At 38.7% G+C, this 25,040-nt stretch overlaps 1 protein-coding gene across 1 annotated transcript in view; it reads right to left on the reverse strand.

The window, feature by feature from the left end:
• CNTN5 (contactin 5) overlaps window positions 1–25,040 on the reverse strand; it is a 1,670,765-nt gene that overhangs the window by 90,812 nt on the left and 1,554,913 nt on the right. Inside the window, exon 17 of the mRNA NM_001102211.2 lies at window positions 13,594–13,752. Within this exon, the coding sequence (NP_001095681.2) occupies window positions 13,594–13,752 (159 nt within the window). The remainder of the gene's footprint in view (window positions 1–13,593; window positions 13,753–25,040) is intronic.

The raw sequence follows: 25,040 nt of genomic DNA on the forward strand, positions 1-25,040 counted from the left end.
ATTTGATGACTATTTTTAGGTTTATATTTGGATTTCTGTCACATTTTTGTGTGTATTTCTTGTAAATTTTTGATGTGTGATTATCATGATGTTCATATATAAATATATAACTGTATATATGTACATATATATATATATACAGTTTTATATACTATATATATAATTAAATTGGTCATCTCTTAAGTTTAAATGCATTTTAACAACTCTGCATTTTTATTCCCTCTAATGTTTAATGTGATTGACATCATTTTATACCTTTTGTTTTGTGTGTCCCTTAACAACTTAGTGTTTTCATAAAAGATTTAACTATTTTTGTCTTCAACCTTCCTACTAGGTTTATATGTGATTCAAAGTCACTCAAAGTGTTAGTTGCTCAGTCGTGTCTGACTCTTTGCGATCACATGGACTGTAACTTACCAAGCTCCTCAGTCCATTTAATTCCCTGGGCAAGAATAATGGAGAGGGTTGCCATTCCCTTCTCCAGAAAACAGTGAAAGTGAAAGTCACTCAGTTGTGTCCAGCTCTTTGCGATCCCATGGACTATACAGCCGATCAAATTCTCCAGGCCAGAATACTGGAGTGGGTAGCCTTTCCTTTCCTAGGGGAGCTTTCCAGCCCAAGGATTGAACCCACGTCTCCCTCATAGCAGGTGGATTCTTTACCAGCTGAGCCACTACGGAACCCTGAGAATACTGGAGTGGGTATCCTATCCTTTCTCCAGGGGATCTTCCCAACCCAAGAATTGCCCAGGATCTCCTGCATTGCAGGCAGATTCTTTAGCACCTGAACTACCAGGGAAGCCCCCCTTCTCCAGGTGATCTTTCCAATCCAGGGATTGGATCCTGGTCTGAATTGTAGGTGGATTCTTTACTGCCTGAGCCAACAGGGAAGCCAAACTTATACATGGTTAGTCTACTACTTTTAAGTTTTTTTGTGTGTTTTAAGGTTTTGTGTTTGCCTTTACTACTGAGATTTTCCTTTGTATACTTTTAATATTTCTCAATCAGTTAGTCAGTTCAGATGCTTCACACTCAAGGATGTCTGGCTTTAGGTGAGTGAAAATATATTTTTATTGTGACAATTCATATTTCTAATTGTGGTCTTTTCTACTTTGAGTTATCCCTTTAACATTCCTTGTAAAGCTGGTTTGGTGGTGCCGAACTATTTTAAGTTCTGCTTGTCTGTAAATCTCCTTATCTCTCCTTCACATTTTATTGAGGTCCCCTTTTAGGTAGAGTATTCTAGGTTGTACATTTTTTTTCCTTTCATCATTTTGAATACATCATGCCACTTCTTACCTGCAATATTTCTGCCCAGAAGTCAGCTTCTTTTATTATGTGGATTCTTTTGTAATATGTTTTTCTCTGACTAATTTTAAAATTATCTGTTTATCTTTAATGTCAACATTTAATTATGATGTGTCTTGGTTTCAGATTCTTTGGGTAGATCTTACTTGGGATGCTCTGTGCTTCTGGAAGCCTGCCATTTGTTCCCATTACCAGCTTAGGGAAGTTTTCTGCTATTATTTCTTTAAATGAATTATCTGACCCTTTCTCTCTTCTTTTTCTGGGACCTCTAAATGTGAATGTTAGTAAACTTGGTGTTGTCCCAGAGGTCTCTTAAACTGTCTTTAAAATTATTTTTTCCTTTTTTTCAACTTTGGTAATTTTCACTACTCTGTCTTTAGTTTGATGATTTGTTACTGTGTATTATCTAATATGGCATTGATTTTTTCTTGTATATTTATTTTAGTTATTGTATTTTTCAGCTCTGTTTGGACTTTTTAATATTTTCTATTTCTTTGTTAAAAATATCACTATGTTCATGCACGTTCTTCTGAGTTTAGTGAGCATCTCTGTGAAGAGTACCTTGAATTTCTTACCAAGTAGATTGCTTATCTCCACTTCGTTCAGTTCTTTTTCTAAGATTTTATAAGATTTTGTCTTGTTCCTTGTATCATATTCCTGTCTTCTTATTTTGTCTATTGGTTTATTTATTTCTATATGTTACACAGGTCAGTTACATTCCCTGTCATTGAGAAGTGATCTCAATGTAGGAGATGCCCCCGAGGGCCCAGCAGCACACCCCCCTCAGGTCACTGGAGTATATGATCTAGGGGTATGCCTATTTGGGCTGCATGGACCCATTCATTGTGGTAGAGCTGACTACTGGGTGTTCTCTGGTAGGCCAGACTGGCTCCCAGTCTCTTTGCCTGTCAAGTACTGCCTCATGACTCCTGGGCTGCTGAGAGAAGGGCAAAGTTTTGAAGTGGTTAGCTGCTCAGTCCAAGAGGGCCCTGAGCTGGTGTTAGCTTCATGGTGGGCAGGTAGTCCCTCACCACTAATAATCTAGAGCAAGGACTCCAAAATATCACTTGCCAGTGTCAATGTGCTGCAGTAGAATGAGCTCCCCAAAATGACTGTGGCCAGTGTCTAAATCTCTAAGGGGAGACTCTGTTGCCTCTGGCTTTTCTAGGAGGCTCTCCAAGATCAGAGTGCCTGACCCAGAATCCTTTAAAATTACTGCCTCTTCACTGGGACTTGAATGGTTGAGCTTTTGTGCATGCCCTTTGCAAGTGGAGTCCTTGTTCCTAGAGCCCCTCCTGCTCTCTGAATGCAAATTCAGCTAGCCTTCAAAGACAGAAGTTCTAGGGACTCTTTTCTGATACAGGATGCCTAGGATGGGGAGCCTGCTATAGGGATTGGGATCTTTGCTACTTGGGGAGAACCTCTGCAACTGTGATCACCCTCCCATTTGTGGGTTGCATACCTGGGGTTGTGGGTCTCAACTACACTGTGTCTCTGTCCTCCCTCCCCATCTCTGTTGTGGTTTCTTCTTTACATCTCCAGTTGCAGAAAATCTCTTCTGCTAGTATTAAAATCATTATATAGATACTTTGGAGAAGGTGATGGCACCCCACTCCAGTACTCTTGCCTGGACAATCCCATGGACAGAGGAGCCTGGTAGGCTGCAGTCCATGGGGTTGCGAAGAGTCAGACACGACTGAGCGACTTCACTTTCACTTTTCACTTTCATGCATTGGAGAAGGAAATGGGAACCCACTCCAGTGTTCTTGCCTGGAGAATCCCAGGGACGAGGGAGCCTGGTCAGCTGCCGTCTATGGGGTCACACTGAGTCGGACACGACTGAAGTGACTTAGCAGCATAGATACTTACTCTGTAAATAGTTGTAGTTTTGGTATGCCTGCAGAAAGTGGTGAGTTAAGAATCTTCCTACTTGGCCGTCTTTACTACATGTGTGCATACTTAGTCGCTCAGTCATGTCTGACTCCTTGAAACCCCATGGACTATAGCCTGACAGACTCCTCTGTCCAATACAATTCTCCAAGCAAGAATAGTGGAGTGGGTTGCCATTTCCTACTCCAGAGGAATCTTCCTGACCCAGTTATTGAATCCACATCTCCTACATTGGCAGGAGCACTGAGTCACCTGGGAAGCATCTTCACCACACATATCCTGAAATTTTAAACAGAGTGGTCAGTATAAACATCATTAAGTAAGTACATTTAAGTGAACTGATTGAAGTTTGGATTTAGTTATGCCAGTATTTAGAAGAAAGCATCCCACGCAGAAGGAATAAGTAGTACAGAAGTATTAGAAGAATTATATGCAGAACATAAGAAGACTAGTGAGTCAGGAGCAGAGCAAGCTTTAGGGAGAATGGTAGAAGATGAGTTTGTAGAGAGATGGAAGGAACAAAGTCATACGGGATTTGGGCTTCCATCCTAAGACAAATGAATTGATAGTGGGGAATTGGTACTCTGTTATCTTTTAATAGATTAGCTCTAAGTTATGTTGAAAATAGGAAGTAGTTAAGGTTAAATGAAATCATAAGGTTGGTGTAATGATCTGATTAGATTACTGTCTTTATAAGAGGAGGCACTGGAAAACTTGTCTCCTCACTCCTCTCTGCCAGGTGAGCACACACCAAGAAAGCTAGTCTCTGTAAGCCAGGGGGACCATCCTTGCCAGGAATCAAACTGAACTGGCCTGACACCTACATCTTGGGATTCTCAATCTCCAGAACTGTTAGAGAAAATATTTCCTTGTTGTTTAAGCCACCTAGGTAATGATATTTTGTTATGACAGTCCAAGCAGACTAATACACTGTCTCTCCCACAGTACTTCTGATCCTTATATTTCTTAATTTTTTCATACATTAACTTCTCCCAAAAACTATATAACTTATGTTCTTATTATGTCCTCTGTTTAATTTTTGTCCTCCCCCATGTAAATTCAATCTCCACAAGGGCAGTAATTTTTTTTTTTTTTTTGTTACTCCATATATTCTATGGAGGTTACTTGATATATTTTTGTTAAGTGAATGAAAGGGGAGTTCGGACTGACAGGTATGATGAACAGTTAATTTCTGTTTTAATCTTGATGTAATTATTTCAGACATTATGTTAAAAAATAAAATTAATGTAAAATGTAAAAAATATACTTCCTCCCAGGCTATATATTAATATATTCATATTCTCTAAGCCATAGCTATTTCTTTGCATTGATCGCTGAGGAAGGCTTTCTTATCTCTCCTTGCTATTCTTTGGAACTCTGCATTCAGATGGTTATATCTTTCCTTTTCTCCTTTGCTTTTGGCTTCTCTTCTTTTCACAGCTATTTGTAAGGCCTCCTCAGACAGCTATTTTGCTTTTCTGCATTTCTTTTCCATGGACATGGTCTTGATCCCTGTCTCCTGTACAATGTCACGAACCTCAGTCCATAGTTCATCAGGCGCTCTGTCTATCAGATCGAGTCCCTTAAATCTATTTCTCACTTCCACTGTATAATCATAAAGGATTTGATTTAAGTCATACCTGAATGGTCTAGTGGTTTTCCCTACTTTCTTCAATTTAAGTCTGAATTTGGCAATAAGGAGTTCATGGTCTGAGCCACAGTCAGCTCCTGGTCTTGTTTTTGCTGACTGTATAGAGCTTCTCCATCTTTGGCTGCAAAGAATATAGTCAACCTGACTTCAGTGTTGACCATCTGGTGTTGTCCATGTGCAGAGTCTTCTTTTGTGTTGTTGGAAGAGGGTATTTGCTATGACCAGTGTGTTCTCTTGGCAAAACTCTATTAGCCTTTTCCCTGCTTCATTCTATACTCCAACCAAATTTGCCTGTTACTCCAGGTGTTTCTTGACTTCCTACTTTTGCATTCCAGTCCCCTATAATGAAAAGGACATCTTTTTTGGGTGTTAGTTCTAAAAGGTCTTGTAGGTCTTCATAGAACCATTCAACTTCAGCTTTAGCATTACTGGTTGGGGATTAGCCTTGGATTACCATGATGTTGAATGGTTTGCCTTGGAAACAAACAGAGATCATTCTGTCATTTTTGAGATGGCATCCAAGTACTGCATTTCAGACTCTTTTGTTGACCATGAAGGCAACTCCATTTCTTCTCAGGGATTCCTGCCTGCAGTAGTAGATATAATGGTCATCTGAGTTAAATTCACCCATTCCAGTCCATTTTAGTTCGCTGATTCCTAGAATGTCAACATTCACTCTTGCCATCTCCTGTTTGAACACTTACCAATTTGCCTTGACTCATGGACCTAACATTCCAGGTTCCTATGCAATATTGCTCTTTACAGCATTGGACCTTGCTTCTATCACCAGTCACATCCAGAACTGGGTATTGTTTTTGGATTGGCTCCGTCTCTTCATTCTTTCTGGAGTTATTTCTCCATTGATCTCCAGTAGCATATTGGGCACTTACCGACCTGGGGAGTTCATCTTTCATTATCCTATCATTTTGCCTTTTCATACTGTTCATTGGGTTCTCAAGGCAAGAATACTGAAGTGGTTTGCCATTCCCTTCTTCAGTGGACCACATTCTGTCAGGGTCACCTAACAGGTCACCTCTCCACCATGACCCATCCGTCCTGGGTGGCCCCACACGGCATGGCTTAGTTTCATTGAGTTAGACAAGGCTGTGGTTCGTGTGATCAAAAAGGCAATGCCAAAGAATGCTCAAACTACCCCACAATTGCACTCATCTCACACGCTAGTAAAGTAATGCTCAAAATTTTCCAAGCCAGGCTTCAGCAATATGTGAACTTCCTGATGTTCAAGCTGGTTTTAGAAAAGGCAGAGGAACCAGAGATCAAATTGCCAACATCCGCTGGATCATAGAAAAGGCAAGAGAGTTACAGAAAAACATCTATTTCTGCTTTATTGACTATGCCAAAGCCTTTGACTGTGTGGATCACAATAAACTGTGGAAAATTCTTCAAAAGATGGGAATACCAGACTACCTGACCTGCCTCTTGAGAAACCTATATGCAGGTCAGGAAGCTCTTGTTTATAGAACGCAAACTAATTGTGTCTAGTAAAATGCAATTGCTTATTACCCTAAAACTGCTTTCCATCTTTTGGCAAGTTTTACTTTACTCCTTGAATTTTCCTTTGCACTGGCTGTAATGTCTTACCAGTTCCATCATTAATTATTTGTTAAATAAAATCTTTGACTTAAAAAAAAAAAAAAAAAGAACTGAACATGGAACAACAGACTTGTTCCAAATAGGAAAAGGAGTATGTCAAGGCTATATACTGTCACCCTGCTTATTTAACTTATATGCAGAGTACATCATGAGAAATGCTGGACTGGAAGAAACACAAGCTGGAATCAAGATTGCTGGGAGAAATATCAATGATCTCAGATATGCAGATGACACCACCCTTATGGCAGAAAGTGAAGAGGAACTCAAAAGCCTCTTGATGAATGTGAAAGAGGAGAGTGAAAAAGTTGGCTTAAAGTTCAACATTCAGAAAATGAAGATCGTGGCATCCGGTCCCATCACTTCATGGGAAATAGATGGGGAATCAGTGGAAACAGTGTCAGACTTTATTTTGGGGGGCTCCATAAATCACTGCAGATGGTGACTGCAGCCATGAAATTAAAAGACACTTACTCCTTGGAAGGAAAGTTATGACCAACCTAGATAGCATATTCAAAAGCAGAGACATTACTTTGCCAACAAAGGTCCATCTAGTCAAGGCTATAGTTTTTCCTGTGGTCATGTATGGATGTGAGAGTTGGACTGTGAAGAAAGCTGAACGCCAAAGAATTGATGCTTTTGAACTGTGGTGTTGGAGAAAACCCTTGAGAGTCCGTTGGACTGCAAGGAGATCCAACCAATCCATCCTAAAGGAGATCAGTCATGGGTGTTCATTGGAAGGACTGATGCTGAAGCTGAAACTCCAATACTTCGGCCACCTTATGCAGAAAGTTGACCCATTGGAAAAGACCCTGATGTTGGGAGGGGTTGGGGGCAGGAGGAGAAGGGGACGACAGAAGATGAGATGGCTGGATGGCATCACTGACTTGATAGACATGAGTTTGGGTAAACTCTGGGAGTTGGTGATGGACATGGAGGCCTGGCATGCTGTGGTTCATGGGGTTGCAAAGAGTCAGACATGACTGAGCGACTGAACTGAACTGAACTGAACTGAAGCCATAGCTATAGGTTTTAAAAACACCTACTCCCATTCTGCTTGCAATGTAGGAGACCTGGTTTTGATCCCTGGGTCGAGAAGATCCCCTGGAGAAGGGAATGTCTACTCACTCCCCGTTTTTGCCTGGAGAATCCCATGGACAGAGTAGCCTAGTGAGCTGCAGTTCAAAGGGTGGCAAAGAGTTGGACATAACTGAGCAACCTACACACACACACACACACACACAGTCCCTTTTTACATTCTCTCCATCATCCTTAATTCTAATTCCTCTTTAAAAAGGAAAAAAAGAAATAGAATCCTAGGCTACTTGTAGGGATTATAAAAATTGTAAAAAAGATAAATGTGAGTTGGAAGTATTAATATTTTGATGAAATAACATACAATATGAAATAGAATAGCAACTTTTTAGGATACAGTTTGGATTTTCATTTCAAAATGAATATTGTGGAGATTAAAGGTAATGAAGAATGTTTACCAAGGAAGTATTTTAAATCCTTGTAGGTATCTTTCTATAGTCTTTCTGGAAATCTGGAGGCAAGCTGATTTCAAAGAAAACATTCTGCTTGAGAAAGAACATACAGAACTTTAGTGTAGGGCTGCATGTTGATCCAGGGAGAAAAACTCATTAAAATGCTTTTCCTATTAAAAGAATTACATCCAAAGATAAATTAAATTAAACTAAACTAAATAAACATGTTTAGTTGATAAATGTAACCATCATTCAGTGTAAATTATCCACAGAGAGAAGACTTATCCATTGATTGAAGAATAGTTAAGAAAAATATTTAAATTAAGTAAATAATGGCCCATCAATTCTATGATTACAGATGACTTGCCATTCCTAATTAAATATGGTCATAAAAACTTGGTCGGCAAATACTGTTCAGTAATATGAACAAGAAACTCAGGTGTTCAAATAAGAAGCAGCTTGCTTGAAGAGAAAAGAGGATCTGCAAATGAAATTATCTATTTCTTACGATTTTTACACTTTCTTCAAAATGAATAAATGGCCCCATTCACAGTCACCTGTTTTGAGTTTTATTTTTGGGTGGGCAGCATTGATAAGTTAATTCCAGATGTGCTTGGTCCATGTGAAATTCATTACTTCATTTGTCAAAAATGAGAAACTTACTATTCTTAATATTCATGCTGGCATATAGAGGAATCTTAAGAGTTTTTAAAATGCTAGCTTATGCATTAGTTTAACATCTTTAGTGTTCAAACTGCAGAACTAAATCTTTTTTTCCCTAACATGTATGTCTACATTAAAGAATGTGCCTGCTTGTGTGCCCAGTCACTTCAGTTGTGTCCAACTCTTTGTGACCCTATGGACTATAGCCTGCCAGGCTCCTGTGTCCATAGATTCTCCAGGCAAGAATACTGGAGTGGGTTGCCACGTCCTCCTCCAGGAAATCTTCCTGACCCAGGGATAGAACCTGGATCTCCTGCATTGCAGGCAGATTCTTTACCACTGAGCCACCAGGAAAGCCCATATTAGGGCACATATCTACTGAAATTGATTTGGGTTAGATGATAACTATGAAAGCAAAAGATCTGCTTCCCCAGTGAAGATGATGTAGCCACCAAAAAACTTATTTCACTAACACAGGCATGAGTTTTCACTAGAAGCAGAACTCAAGAAACATTTAAAAGAGCTGCTTTAGAGTAGGAGTCCCCAACATTTTTGGCACGAGGGATTGGCTTTGTGGAAGATAAGTTTTCCATGGACCAGGCAGTAATGCGAGTGATGAGAAATGTCAGATGAAGCTTCACTAGCCTGTCCCTCACCTCCTTCTAACAGGCTAACAGTACTGGTCCCCAGCCCAGGAGTTGAGGACTCCTGCTGTAAAGCATGGAAAAGTTGACAGCTGCCCCTTGACTTGCCTGGTGGATGGCAATGACTGTACCATAGCTACAAGAGATGCTGAGTTTTAGAGAAATGTGTGACCACCTTAGGTGAGGAGACACCTTGCTAGAGAACGATTTGATATTACTATCAAGGGCAAATAAAATCGATCATTTATAGGAATGCTGCTGCTGCTGCTGCTAAGTTGCTTCAGTCTTGTCCGACTCTGTGCAACCCCATAGACGGTAGCCCAGCAGGCTCCCTCATCCCTGGGATTCTCCAGGGAAGAACACTGTAGTGGGTTACCATTTCCTTCTCCAATGCATGAAAGTGAAAAGTGAAAAGTGAAAGTGAAGTCGCTCAGTCGTGTCCGACTATTAGCGACCCCATAGACTGCAGCCTACCAGGCTCCTCTGTCCATGGGATTTTCCAGGCAAGAATACTGGAGTGGGGTGCCACTGCCTTCTCCATTTATAGGAATACACTTTTGAAAAATATATGTTTACTTGTAAATGCAGTATAACTCGATTTTTTAAAGCACTTACTGAACTGAACTGATGCTAAAGCTGAAACTCCAGTACTTTGGCCACCTCATGCGAACAGCTGACTCATTGGAAAAGACTCTGATGCTGGGAGGGATTGGGGGTGGGAGGAGAAGGGGACGACAGAGGATGAGATGGCTGGATGGCATCACTGACTCGACGGACTTGAGTCTGAGTGAACTCCGGGAGTTGGTGATGGACAGGGAGGCCTGGCGTGCTGCGATTCATGGGGTCGCAAAGAGTTGGACACGACTGAGTGACTGAACTGAACTGAACTGAACTGATTTTATTTCTTTATTTTTTTTTAGTGTTGCCTTTTATTTTATTTATTTTTTAAAATTATTTTAATTGGAGGCTAGTTACTTTACAATATTGTGGTGGTTTTTGCCATACATTCACATGAATCAGCCATGGGTGTACATGTGTTCTCCATCCTGACTTTCCCTCCCACCTCCCTACCCACCCCATCTCTCAGAGTCATCCCAGTGCACTGTCTTTGAGTATCCTGTTTCCTGCATTGAACTTGGAATAGTCATCTATTTCACATATGGCATTATATATGTTTCAATATTATTCTCTCAAATCATCCCACTCTCACCTTCTCCCACAGAGTCCAACAGTCTGTTCTTTACATCTGTGTCTCTTTTGCTGTCTCACATACAGGGTCGTCATTACCATCTTTCTAAATTCCATATATATGTGTTAATATACTGTATTGGTGTTTTTCTTTCTGACTTACTTCGCTCTGTATAATAGGCTCCAGTTTGATCCACCTCATAAGAACTGATTCAAATGTATTCTTTTTAATGGCTGAGTAATATTCCATTGTGTATATGTACCGCAGCTTTCTTATCCATTCATCTGCTGATGGACATCTAGGTTGCTTCCATGTCCTAGCTCTTGTAAACAGTGTTGCGATGAACATTGGGGTACACGTGTCTCTTTTAATTCTGGTTTCCTCGCTGTGTTTGCTCAGCAGTGGGACTGCTGGGTCATATGGCAGTTCTATTTCCAGTTTTTTAAGGAATCTCCACACTGTTCTCCATAGTGGCTGTACTAGTTTGCATTCCCACCAACAGTGTAAGATGATTCCCTTTTCTCTGCACCTTCTCCAGCATTTACTGAACTGATTTGAAAAATAGCTCTCTATTCAAATATAGGGCTTTCCCTGGTGGCTCAGTGGAAAAGAATCCACCTGTCAATGCAGGAGATGATCTCTGGTTTGGGAAGACCCCCTGGAGAAGAAAATGGCAACCCACTCTAATATTCTTGCCTGAGACATCTCATGGAGAGAGGAGCCTGGTGGGCTGTAGTTCACAGTGTTGCAAAGAGTCAAATATGACTTAATGACTAAAACAGCAACAACAATTCAAATATATTTCCAGTGTTCAAATTAATTAGATAAGAATGCAATTTTACATCAGGGACTTCTAAAATAAGTAAACAAACCCCAAATAGCATTTAATCAAAACAATTAAACCCTCTACACATACAGAAATACACACCACTCTTTTGTTTTTCCTTAGTTTATGCCAAAAAATTCAAAGTTTATATATTTTACGTATGTATATACATACATGATATATATGCATATCTATATATCCACTATTTATCATTATCTGTCTATCTGTGTGTTGTGATGTGCTCATATGCTCACTTGAGTCCAACTCTTTGTAATCCCATGGACTGTAGCCCGTCAAGCTCCTCTGTCCTTGGGATTTTTCTGGGAAGAATACTGGAGAGGGTTGCCTTTTCTTTCTCCAGGGCATCTTCCTGATCCAGGGATCAAACCCACATCTCTTACATCTTCTTCATTGGCAGGTGGATTCTCAACCACTAGCACCATCTGGGAGGCCCTCTATCTATCTATCAAACAACAAAAAGTACCAACAGTTGAATAAAGGTATGTAAGAAAGCAAGGAATACAAGTAACTAAGAAACTATGGAAGATGAGGTATCCTGGATAGCTGTACCATGTGTTAAGAAACACAAGAACATGAGTATGGGATGAGCAAGGAAACACATGTATGTAGTGCAATGTACCACAAGGGAAACATCCCAGGAAGCAACTATTTTAGGCGGTGTGGCAAGGGTGGGCAGAAAGCACAGCCACAGGCAAGAGAGTGAGCTTGCTGAATGCACAACATGAAATTTGAAGGTGAATCCATTTCCCAACAGCAGACCAAAATGTTAGGGCTCTAACACTTAGGATGACTTGGGAGCATCCTATAAATGAAGGTTATAAGAATTCTTGTATAAACCTGTTCATGTGGCCTGAATTTGCATCCTTTCCAGAATCATCTACCAAACATAGAGATTTCCTCAATTTCTTGGCTTTATATTTGCATCTCAGGATTAAAATGGAACCAGGAATGAAGCTGGCACCCACAATTTTATACATTATTTATATTATAAAACAAATTTGTACATACGTATAGTACACTATAATTATAATTATACTGAATTTTATGAATTACTATAGGAACCTAATATCAAGAAAAACTTGAATCATATCAATATTTTGCATTTGGATGAATGTACTTTTGCCCCTAGATTACAAGTTTAACACAAAACAAGTTTCAGCTCAAATTTAATTTAAGCAATGAAATGGACCGCTTTACTTCTATAACATTCAGATTAATGGAGTTTTATGGTTATTGCACTGAGATATTTTACTGATTTTATATTTCACTTCTATGTAGGTAAATCAGTTTTATATTTAGATAGAAAATAAAGTCACAATCCGTTCTCAGTATGGACAACTGCTTCTGAAGATTACATTTTATAGATACTGTTTGCTTTTCAAATATCAACATGTTAAATAGGTAATAACTATCAAGTGAGTGTAATTTCACATATCCCTACAGATAGCCACATTTAGAGAGGGAAAGGAAGTTTAGTTATAACATGAAAAGAAAGCCATCAGGGGAAAATTATTTTTAAAATAATGCAATTACAATGCAAATAAACTTAGAAGTAAGCATTAAAATCCTATATTATTTTAAATAATGTAATTTTATGTTAGATTTTATTTTTATAAATAAAATGGGTGTGGGACTCTAAAGGCATAGAGCAAGGAACTGGAGTAATGGAGCAGTTTTGCATCTGACTGTCTTGGTGGAGATTTGAATCTATATAATAAAACTTCATAGAATTTTATGGAACTATTCACTAGAAAAATTGTACATAAAACCTGGTGAAATTTGAATATGATCTGTGGTTTATAGCATTGTATCAATGTCAGTTTCCTGATTTGATCATTATACCATTGTTAGGTAGAATAACTTGGGGAAATTGAGAGATGGGCCCACAGAAAATCTTTGTATTATTTTTGCAGCTTTTACATGAGTTTAACGTTGCTTCAATAAACAAACAAAGATAAATAATGTGGTCCTTCCTTGGGAAACAAGAAGAGAAGAAAACAAAGTGGCTTTATAAAAAGAAGCAAACAATGGTTAAGATTGTCATGCATGCCTGCATGCAAAGTGGCTTCAGTCGTGTCCAACTCTTGGCGACCTATGGACTGTAGTCCGCCAGGCTCCTCTGTCTGTGGGATTCTCCAGGAAAGAATACTAGAGTGGGTTGCTGTGTCCTTCTCTAGTGTAATATTGTCATAAATAATAAAATTTCCTGAATCCAAAATAATCCTGCTGAGATTGTTAGCAAATACGGCTCATGACATCGGAAGCTGCTATGTCTGTGTCTGAAGTTGTTTTAGAGCCTCTTACCTGTTTTTACCGTTTGCCAGCCCAGGGAGAAGGGGCTACGAGCCTGAAGGTTGTAGGAAGAGATGGGGCTGTGGTTGTCAGCGGCTGGACTCCAGGATAGTGTGGCTGTGCTCTCGGTGATTTCCTCCACAATCACTATCCCTGGTGGGCCTGGGGGACCTATAGGCAAAAGAGAAGGGAAAAAGTTAAGGTCAAGCCATGATGAGGAGCCATGAGATATTGTATTTCCAATAAGGACCCAATCAAACTGGTAAAGCATTTGAATGAAATACATATTTAGTAATGAACATTGCCAGTAAAAGAGATGGGATGCAAGTTGATTTCCATAATTTCTGAGGATAATTTAATTATAGATTTTTTTCATAATACTTTGTGCTTGGATACAACCACCAGTTAACATTGCATTGTATAGACATGCAAAAAAATAATTAGAAACGAATGTAAGGACTTGAATGTCAGTAGCTACTATGACTGCTGAAATCAATCACAGTTTACAGAGGCAGTGACAGAGTAAGAGCCAATGCTACTAGAAACAGAAATGACCCCATCATTACCACAAAGTTACAGGTGTACGGGCCTAATTTTCAGCCAACCTACAGTGTACAAATAGTGTGGATGTACTTACCAAGGAGCTTAAACTCTAACAGGGGAAAAATGAAAGGCTCTGAAATATTGAGAGTTCAGACCAAGGAAGGATATATCCTAGAAGTGAGGCATGGAGAAATGTTGTGAGAAGTTAAAAGAAAGGTGTAATTAGATGATGATGATGATAATGATTTTTTTTTTTTTTTTGGTGAGTGTGAGAAGATGGTTAATCAGAGAATATGAGTCCCCTTTTGATCATAAAAAATTGGTATGGTATAGAATTATGTTTATCAGTTGACATACGTTAGACTTTAGCTTCAAGAAACAACTATGATCTGACATGAGGAGATGCATATCCCTGTGTTACTACTTCTAAAATAGTGATTTCTAATAACAGTAAAAATATGTATAGTATTCATATTTTAGTGGCTAAGCACAAATGTCAGTTTTCTTCTTAATTCTTTTCTATTCCCTAATTATGAACTATCAAAGCTTTAAGGATCTTTTATTTTCAATTAAAAACATTCCACCTATAAATATTTTAGGTTATTTTCTGATTTAGTCCTTGTTTAGCAAGTTGCTCTCTGGATTTGGTTATTACGAAGTCTGAGCAAGAAGTGCTGACCTAGACTGTAAATAGCTAAGAAATGGTGGAGTGCTAAATAGATGGAGGCAGTAAAGTCCTCTGAGTAGAAATTTTCAATAAGTAGGGACAAAGGGATGGAAAAAGTGTTTAAAAGGGTCGCCGTACAGGTGACATTTTTAGGCAATGAGAAATGAGCATTTTTACCAAGAGTGAGAAACAGCAGTGGATAGTGGAGACCACAGACTTAGAAGACAAGGACTATTCCATCAAGAAGGTAACAAATACTGGGATTATGAGAAGACATAGAGAATAACCACAAGAAGAGGCATTTCCCGCCCCACCCCCGCTCTGGAGAACTTAAGGAAGAAACTGAATATAGATAGAAAGCTTTTGAAATGTCAAGAAACTGGGAGAGTTCATTTGGGAAGTTTCTCCTTTTTTTCACTAAAGAAGGAAAAAAAAAAAAAAACACACAGAAAAAGTGAAGGTGGTTGGGTGAGAGTGGGACTGGGAGCTAGAAGATAGTGGAAAATGTCTGGATAAGGCCCATGATAAAATGAAGAAAGAAAGGAAGAGTGAAATACAAATATTTGGAATAGTCTGGAATTCAAGTTTGCCTCAATAGCACCATTGTGAAGTAGAACTGACCAACTCAGCAAGCTTGGGCTAGAAAGGCAGGATCAGGGCCAGAGAAAGTGTTTAACTGGGTCAATTCAGGCTTAGTTTTAAAATTTGATATGACTTATCATCAAAGATGCCAATGTTATGAATGACCACGGCCTCAAGGAGGACTAGGGAGTCCAGTGAAGCCAGATTGGTGCTGACAGACAAGAATAAAATAATGAAATCCAGAAACCAGGTTACCAGGAGGGGAAGGTAGAAAGACAAAAATTATGTAATTTGAGATTTCAATGTAGGGGACTTTTGATGAAAGTTTGTATTTATCTGGAATTAAGTGGCTGCTGCTGCTAAGTTGCTTCAGTCATGTCTGACTCTGTGCGACCCCATAGATGGGGTCCCTGAGATTCTCCAGACAAGAACACTGGAGTGGGTTGCCATTTCCTTCTCCAACGCATGAAAGTGAAAAGTGAAAATGAAGTCGCTCAGTCGTGTCCGACTCTTAGCAACCCCATGGACTGCAGTCCACCAGGCTCTTCCATCTATGGGATTCTCCAGGTGAGAGTACTGGAGTGGGGTGCCAATTGCCTTCTCCGGGAATTAAGCAGGAAATACAATTATTAGGTCAAGTACTTATGGAAGAATCCATTCACTTGATGTACAATAAATTTTCAGAGTATTAAAATGGTAGATAAATATGAGGTGTGGAAAATAAACAAGATCCAGTTGCTGAAGATGTCTAGCAAGTTGCTAGACTCTATGACAGGGACATTGAGGTGTGACTATAATGATAATAATATAATAATGATAAGAATAATAACTGTAATAATAATACCAATAGCCACCATATCCTCACTACTGAGTATTTTGCAAACATTAGCTTGTTCACTTATTTCTATGTTACTGTGAAATGGGCATTATAATTGCTATTTCATCAGATCTGATCAGATCAGTCGCTCAGTCATGTCCGACTCTTTGTGACCCCATGAATCACAGCACGCCAGTCCTCCCTGTCCATCACCAACTCCCGGAGTTCACTGTGACTGACATCCATCGAGTCAGTGATGCCATCCAGCCACCTCATCTTCTGTCGTCCCCCTCTCCTCCTGCTCCCAATCCCTCCCAGCATCACAGTCTTTTCCAATGAGTCAACTCTTCACATGAGGTAGCCAAAGTGCTGGAGTTTCAGCCTTAGCATCATTCCTTCCAAAGAAATCCCAGGGCTGATCTCCTTCAGAATGGACTGGTTGGATCTCCTCGCAGTCCAAGGGACTCTCAAGGGTCTTCTCCAACACCACAATTCAAAAGCTTCAATTCTTCGGCACTCAGCCTTCTTCACAGTCCAACTCTCACATCCATACATGACCACAGGAAAAACCATAGCCTTGACTAGGCGAACCTTTGTTGGCAAAGAAATGTCTCTGCTTTTGAATATGCTATCTAGGTTGGTCATAACCTTCCTTCCAAGGAGTAAGTGTCTTTTAATTTCAAGGCTGCAGTCACCATCTGCAGTGATTTTGGAGCCCAGAAAAATTAAGTCTGACACTGTTTCCACTGTTTCCCCATCTATTTCCCATGAAGTGGTGGGACCGGATGCCATGATCTTCGTTTTCTGAATGTTGAGCTTTAAGCCAACTTTTTCACTCTCCACTTTCACTTTCATCAAGAGGCTTTTGAGTTCCTCTTCACTTTCTGCCATAAGGGTGGTGTCATCTGCATATCTGAGGTTATTGATATTTCTCCTGGCAATCTTGATTCCAGCTTGTGTTTCTTCCAGTCCAGCATTTCTCATGATGTACTCTGCATATAAGTTAAATAAACAGGGTGACAATATACAGCCTTGACGAACTCCTTTTCCTATTTGGAACCAGTCTGTTGTTCCATGTCCAGTTCTAATTGTTGCTTCCTGATCTGCATACAAATTTCTCAAGAGGCACATCAGGTGGTCTTGTATTCCCATCTCTTGAAGAATTTTCCACAGTTTATTGTGATCCACACAGTCAAAGGCTTTGGCATAGTCAATAAAGCAGAAATAGATGTTTTTCTGGAACTCTCTTGCTTTTTCTATGATCCAGCAGATGTTGGCAATTTGATTTCTGGTTCCTCTGCCTTTTCTAAAACCAGCTTGAACATCAGGAAATTCACGGTTCACATATTGCTGAAGCCTGGCTTGGAGAATTTTGAGCATTACTTTACTAGCGTGTGAGATGAGTGCAATTAGTTTAAGCATTCTTTGGCATTGCCTTTCTTTGGGATTGGAATGAAAACTGACCTTTTCCAGTCCTGTGGCCACTGCTGAGTTTTCCAAATTTGCTGACATATTGAGTGCAGCACTTTCACAGCATCATCTTTCAGGATCTGGAATAGCTCCACTGGAATTCTATCACCTCCACTAGCTTTGTTTGTAGTGATGCTTTCTAAGGCCCACTTGACTTCACATTCCAGGATGTCTGGCTCTAGGTGAGTGATCACACCATCGTGATTATCTGGGTCGTGAAGATCTTTTTTGTACAGTTCTTCTGTGTATTCTTGCCATCTCTTCTTAATATCTTCTGCTTCTGTTATAGAGGTTGTAATAGATTCTTAAAGGTCATTTGGTTGATTAAGAGTAAATAAGTTACTTAGTCAATAACATCTCTGTATGTTAGGTATTTGGAGAAGGCGATGGCACCCCACTCCAATACTTTTACCTGGAAAATCCCATGGACGGAGGAGCCTGGTAGGCTGCAGTCCATGGGGTCACTAGGAGTCGGACACGACTGAGCGACTTCACTTTCACTTTTCACTTTCATGCATTGGAGAAGGAAATGGGAACCCACTCCAGTGTTCTTGCCTGGAGAATCCCAGGGATGGGGGAGCCTGGTGGGCTGCCGTCTATGGGGTCACACAGAGTCAGACACGACTGAAGCGACTTAGCAGCAGCAGCATGTTAGGTATTACATGAGGCAGTAGGTGTCAGAGAATCCCTTCTAGAAGGAGTTACTCACTCAAATCACTGCTAGTGCATGGCACAGCAGAGATTTGAATTCAAATATGATTCTAAAGCCTGATTTGTTCAATAAAGCAAGGGTTATGGAGATCCTTCTTCCTTTCACTGTTAACTGAAGAAAGTGTTTAGGACTTTGTGGCAGCTTAGGTATATGATGGCCACCAAAAAACTTTCTTTCCTCTTGCACATGCAGGTCATGAAGCCTGTTCTTTAAACCTCCTTGAATCTGGGTTGGCCTGTGATTGATTACAGGCATACTCTGGAGATACTGTGGATTTTTTTCTTGTGTGCATGGCTAAATTACTTCAGTCATGTCCAACTCTTTGTGACCCTAAGGACTATAGCCTTCCAGGCTCCTCTGTCCATGGCATTCTCCAGGCAATAATACTGGTGTGGGTTGCCATACCCTCGTCCAGGGGACCTTCCTTACCCAGGGGTTGAACTCTCATCTCTTATGTCTCCTTCATTGGCAGATGGTTTCTTTACCACTATCAAAATCCGGGAAGTCACCATAATACAGCCAATATGGCGATAAAGCAAGTCATGCAACTTTTTGATTTCCAAGTCCATAAAAAATACTTGTTTACATTATACTATAGTCTATCAAGTAGGCAATAACATTATGTCTAAAAAAGCAATGTACGTATCATCATTAAACATATTTTATTGCTAAAAACTGCTAACCATCATCTGACTCTTCAGTAAGTTGTAATCTTTTGCCTGGTGGAAAGTCTTGCCTCAATATTGATGGCTGCCAACTGATCAAAGTGGTGGTTGCTAAAGGTTGGGGTGACTGTGGCAATTTCTTAAAATAAGACAACAATGTAGTTTGCCGTGTCTATTTACTTTTCCTTTCATGAATGAATTCTCTGTAGCACAATGATGTTAGATAGTATTTTACCCATGGTAGAATTTCTTTCAAAATTGGAGTCAGTTCTCTCAAAACTTGTCATTGACTTATTAATTAAGTTTATGTAATATTCTTACTCCTTTGTTGCTAGTTCAATGCTTTTCACAGCATTTTTTCCAAGAGTAGATTCCATCTCAAGAACTTATTTTCTTAGCACTTGCATAAGAAGCAACTCTTCATTTGTTAAAGTTGTATTGTGAGAATGCAGGAATTTGACTAACAGCTACAACCTACACTTCTAATTATAATTATCTTGCTATTTCTACCACACCTTCAACCACTGAGGTCTTAAATCCCTCTGTCATTCCTAAATGCTGGAATCAACTCCTTCTGAATGTCTGTTAATGTTGATATTTTGACTTCTTCCCATGAATTACAAATGCACTTCATGGCATTAGGATAATGAATCCTTTCCATAAGATTTTCAGTTTATTTTGCCTATCAGTGAAATCACTATCTATGGCAGCTATAGCCTTACGAAATGTATTTCTGAAAAAAAAAAAAAAAAAGACTTGAAATTCAAAATTACTCCTTAATCCATGGGCTGCAGAATGGATATTGTGTTAGCAGGCATTGAAACAGCATAAATCTTGTTCTACATCTCCATCAGAGATCTTGGGTCATCAGATGCATTGTCATAGAGCAGTGATATGTTGAAAAGAAATTTTATTTTTTTTCTGAGTGGTAAGACTCAACAGTGGGCTTAAATTATACAGTATACTATGTTGTAGACAGATATGCTGTTATTCATGCTTTGTTGTTCCATTTATAGAGCACAGGCAGAGTATATTCAGCCTAATTCTTAAGGGTCCTAGGCTTTTCAAAATGGTAAATGAGCATTGACTTCAACTTGCATTAGCTTCTAACAAGAGAGTCAATTTTTCTGTTGAAATTTGAAGTCATGCATGGACTTCTCCTCTAGTTATGAAAATGCTAGATGGCATCATCTTCCAACAGAAGGCTATTTTTACTACGATGAAAATCAGTTGTCTATTGGAGCCATTTTTATTAATTATCTTGCCTAGATCTTCTGGATAACGGGCTGCAGCTTCTACATCAGCACTTACTGCTTCACCTTGAACATTTATGCTGTGAAGATGGCTTCTTTCTTTAAACTTCCAGAACAGCCTCTGCAGTCTCAGGCTTTTCTTCTTCAGCTTTCTTCAGCCTTCATAAAATTAAAGGGAGGTGAGGCTTTGCTCTGGATGGGCTTTAGCTTAAGGTAATGTTGTGGCTGGCTTGATCTTCCATCCAGACCCAAAACTTTCTTCATATTAGCAATAAGCCTGTCTCATTTTCTTGTCATCTTTGTATTCACTAGAACAGCACATTTTATTTCCTTCAAGAATTTTTTCCTTTGCTAACTCAGCTAACATTAGTTAAAAGGCATAGCTTTCAACTTATCTCAACTTTTGACATGCCTTTCTCTCTAAGCTTAATCATTTCTGGCTTTTGATTTAAAGTGAGAGACATGCAACCATTTCTTTCACTTGAACACTTTACAGGCATTATAGGGTTATTAATTGGCCCAATATCAAAATTATTGTGCCTCAGTGAATAACAAGCCCAAGGAGAGGAAGAGATATAGGGAAACAGATGGTCAGTGGAATAATCAGAATGCAAACAACATTTGTTAACTAAACTTGCCTTCTTATATGGGTGTGGCTTACAGTGCCCCCAAACAATTGAAATTGTAGCATCAAAGATTAATGAATCACAGATTACCATAACAAATATCACAATAATTAGAAAGCTTGAAATATTGGAAAAATTACCAAAATGTGACACAGAGACAGGAAGTGAGAAAATGCTGTTGGAAAAAATTGCACTAATAGACTTCTTTAATACAAGCTTGTCATAAAGCTTCAATTTGTTAAAAAAAAAAAAAAGTACATTTCCAAAAAGCAATGAAGTGCAATAAAACGAAGAATGCCTATATTTGACCCAAATGGCAATGGTAGAAAGGACACAGCATGATTTTTGAATGGAAATCATAAGAGGCTTTGCAGCTTATCCCATATCTCCTGGAATGCTTATGGGGCAGTCCAGCTGCTTGGTTAGAAATCCTGTTAAACCAATGCTACCATTCTGTCAGGAAGTCCAAGTTAGTCATTTGGAAGATCCCATGGAGAGGAGGAGATTCAACTCACCCTCACCTATTCCATCATCCCAGCCCTGACATCAGATGCAGTGAATCCTTCAAATGATTCCCACTTCAGCCACCATTAGACACATATGCATGAGACATCCCTGGTAAGAAACTGGCTATGGCTGGCTGCTGTCAAAGCTATAAGAGCAAGTAATGGATGGATTTTTTAAGCCATTAATTTTGGGGAAACAAGTGGTCATTGAAACAGACTTCAAAATAGTTTGATTTGAGAGTTTGTTCATACGTAGGTAATTTATCAAAAGAATCACTACCATGCTTTGAAAAAAGACTTGAAATTTAGCTATTGTATTCATATTGGAATAATTATCAAAATAATTCATTAGGTTTTTCCATATTGTTCCATTTATCCTGTTCCATTTCATCCATCCTATTCATCCATCCTATTCATTCACGTCTTCAAAAAACATTAACAATCACTTATGTGTGAGGAATGATAGGAGATATTATGGAAAATAGCTATTTGCTAATTATGTAAAATGATTTGCCTTTCTGAGTATTAAATCTCTACTAAAATATTTAAATTAATTTGCTTAAGAAAGGTATATTTCTTTTAATAAGAGGCAATAATTACTCTGAATATTTTTTTTAAAAAAACTTCAGATGGAACCAAAATGAAATTTATAATATAATTAATAAATCCCCAAGTATTTTTCTTTACATATGGCTATTTTCCCAAATATAGTCCTAAGTAAAATAATCAGTGATAGCAAAGATTTATATAGCCACAATACTAATTTTAGATGTGCAATTATTTATAATTACAAACTCTTATAAATAACTAGTTGCTCAGTAATCATGTAATATTTAAATCATAAATTCTTATAATAGAAAATTAGGTGGTCATTAAACTGCCTAATATTTAGTACTATATTATGACATGTTCACAAAAAGTGGAATGCAAATGATATGTTAATATAAATATAATAATTTGCCAAATGAGTACAGGAAAAACTGGAAATAAATGCATTAAAGGATAGATGTCAGTTATTGCTTGCAGTTGAAGTTATAAATGATTTAAATTTTATTCTTCATACTTGTTTGGATTTTCAGTTCTGTACAATAAGTGGAAATTATTTAAATGTTTAAAATTATTTTAAAAGTCATTACTCTAAAGAATGCCTCCATATTTTGATATCTATATACTATTGTAAGTATATTCTATTTAACTAAACATTTGCTGAATTTCTAACATGCGTGCAAAGTACTGTGCTGAGTGGTGAGAGAGAGGCCGGGGAAGTGGTTTGTAGGAGAACAAAATAGGGTTCCAACCCCAGGTGTGCTAAAAATCCAAAGGCAGAGGCACACATTTTACAAAAACAAATGCCTGGCAGTAAAAATGTTACATAGTTTACATTTCATTATTACACTTGTTACATTGGATAGAATTATTTTTATATAATTTCCACTTGTCTGAATATTCAACATGATAATTCGTATATATTAGGCCCTCAATACCTAGTAGTAACCTTAGCAACCAGTTACTTGGAAAACTCAGAGTTGGGAACCTCAGCAGTGTCTGCAGGACTAGAAAAGGTAAGTTTTCATTCCAAACCCCAAAGAAAGGCAATGCAAAGAATGTTCAAACTACTGCACACTCATCTCACACAATAAAAAGTAATGCTCAAAATTCTCCAAGTGAGGCTTCAGCAGTACATCAAATGAGAACATCCAGATATAGAAGCTGGATTTAGAAAAGGCAGAGGAACCAGAGTACAAATTAATAACATCTGTTGGATCATAGAAAAAGGAAGAGAATTCCAGGAAAACAACTATTCCTGCTTCATTGACTATGCTAAAGCCTTTGATTGTGTTGCTCAAACAAACTGTAGAAAATTTCTTAAAGAGATAAGAATACCAGACCACCTTACCTGTCTTCTGAGAAAACTTTATGCAGGTCAAGAAGCAACAGTTAGAAATGGACATGGAACAATGGACTTGTTCCACATTGGGAACAAGTTTGTATATTGTCATTCTGCTCATTGAGCTTCTATGCAGAGTATGCCATGTGAAATGCCAGGCTGGATGTAGCACAAGCCAGAATCAAGATTGCTGGGAGAAATATCAATAATTCAGATATGCAGAAGACATCACTCCTATGGCAGAAAGTAAAGAGGAACTAAAGAGCCTCTTAATGAAAGTAAAAGAGGAGAGTGAAAAAGCTGGCTTAAATCTCAACTTTCAAAAACTAAGATGATGACATCCGGTCCAATCACTTCATGGCAAATAGATGGGGAAACAATGGAAACAGTGAGAGACTATTTTCTTGGGCTCCAAAATCACTGCAGATGGTGACTGCAGCCATGAAATTAAAAGATGCTTGATCCTTGGAAGGAAAGCTATGACCAACCTAAACAGCATATTAAACATCAGAGATATTACTTTTGCTGACAAAGGTCCGTCTAGTCAAAGCTATGGTTTTTCCAATAGTCATGTATGGATGTGAGAGTTGGACTATAAAGAAAGCTGAGCACCAAGGAATTGATGCTTTTGAACTGTGGTGTTGGAGAAGACTCTTGAGAGTCCCTTGGACTGCAAGGAGATCCAACCAGTTCATCCTAAAGGAGATCAGTCCTGGGTGTTCATTGGACGGACTGATGTTGAAACTGAAACTCCAATATTTTGGCTACCTGATGTGAAGAGCTGACTCATTTGAAAAGACCCTGATGCTGGGAATGATTGAAGGTGACAGGAGAAGGGGATGGCAGAGGATGAGATGGTTGGATAGCACCACTGACTTAATGGACATGAGTTTGAGCAAGCTCCAGGAATTTGTGATGGACAGGGAAGCCTGGTGTGCTGTAGTCCATGGGGTCCCAAGAGTCAGACATGACTGAGTAACTGAACTGAACTGAGTCCCTCAATAAATATCTGAAGAAAAGATGGAACAGAGAAGGGAGAGGAAAGAAGAGATGTGGAAAGACCAACGTGTGATGCTGGGAATTTGAAATACTGTGTAACAATTAGCAATTTTTAAAATAATTGCCATGTACAATAAAAATCCAATCTGATAACCTCTTCCTTTTTGTTAAATCAAATATATTTGAGTTAATTTTTATTTTTTCAGAATAGAGTATGGTGATAATAAAATTGACAGACTAGGTTCAGAATGAAGAAAATTAACCTTTTCATATTCTATACTTAGTATAAAATATTTTTCATATTTTATACTATACAATCCATGGAATTCTTCAGGCCAGAATACTGGAGTCAGTAGCCTTTCCCTACGCTAGGGGATCTTCCCAACCCAGGGATTGAACCCAGGTCTTCCATATTGCAGGTGGATTCTTTACTATCTAAGCCACAAGGGAAGCCCAAGAATACTGGAGTGGATAGCCTTTCGCTTCTCCAGGGAATCTTCCCAACCCAGGAATTGAACTGGGATCTCCTGCATTGCAGGCAGATTCTTTACCAGCTGAGCTATTAGGGGAGCCCCATTTTATACTAAAGCTCATAATTATTAGAAACTTGGAGCATTAAAGTTATGATCAGATAACTTTCTATATATTTGTAAATCTAAAATATTATTTGAATGTATTATTTTAGAAGTATTCTAAAAAATTACTTGTATGATTTACCTTTTAAAATACAT

This window comes from Bos taurus, chromosome 15 (genome assembly GCF_002263795.3).
Source record: "Bos taurus isolate L1 Dominette 01449 registration number 42190680 breed Hereford chromosome 15, ARS-UCD2.0, whole genome shotgun sequence".
Taxonomy (NCBI): domain Eukaryota; kingdom Metazoa; phylum Chordata; class Mammalia; order Artiodactyla; family Bovidae; genus Bos; species Bos taurus.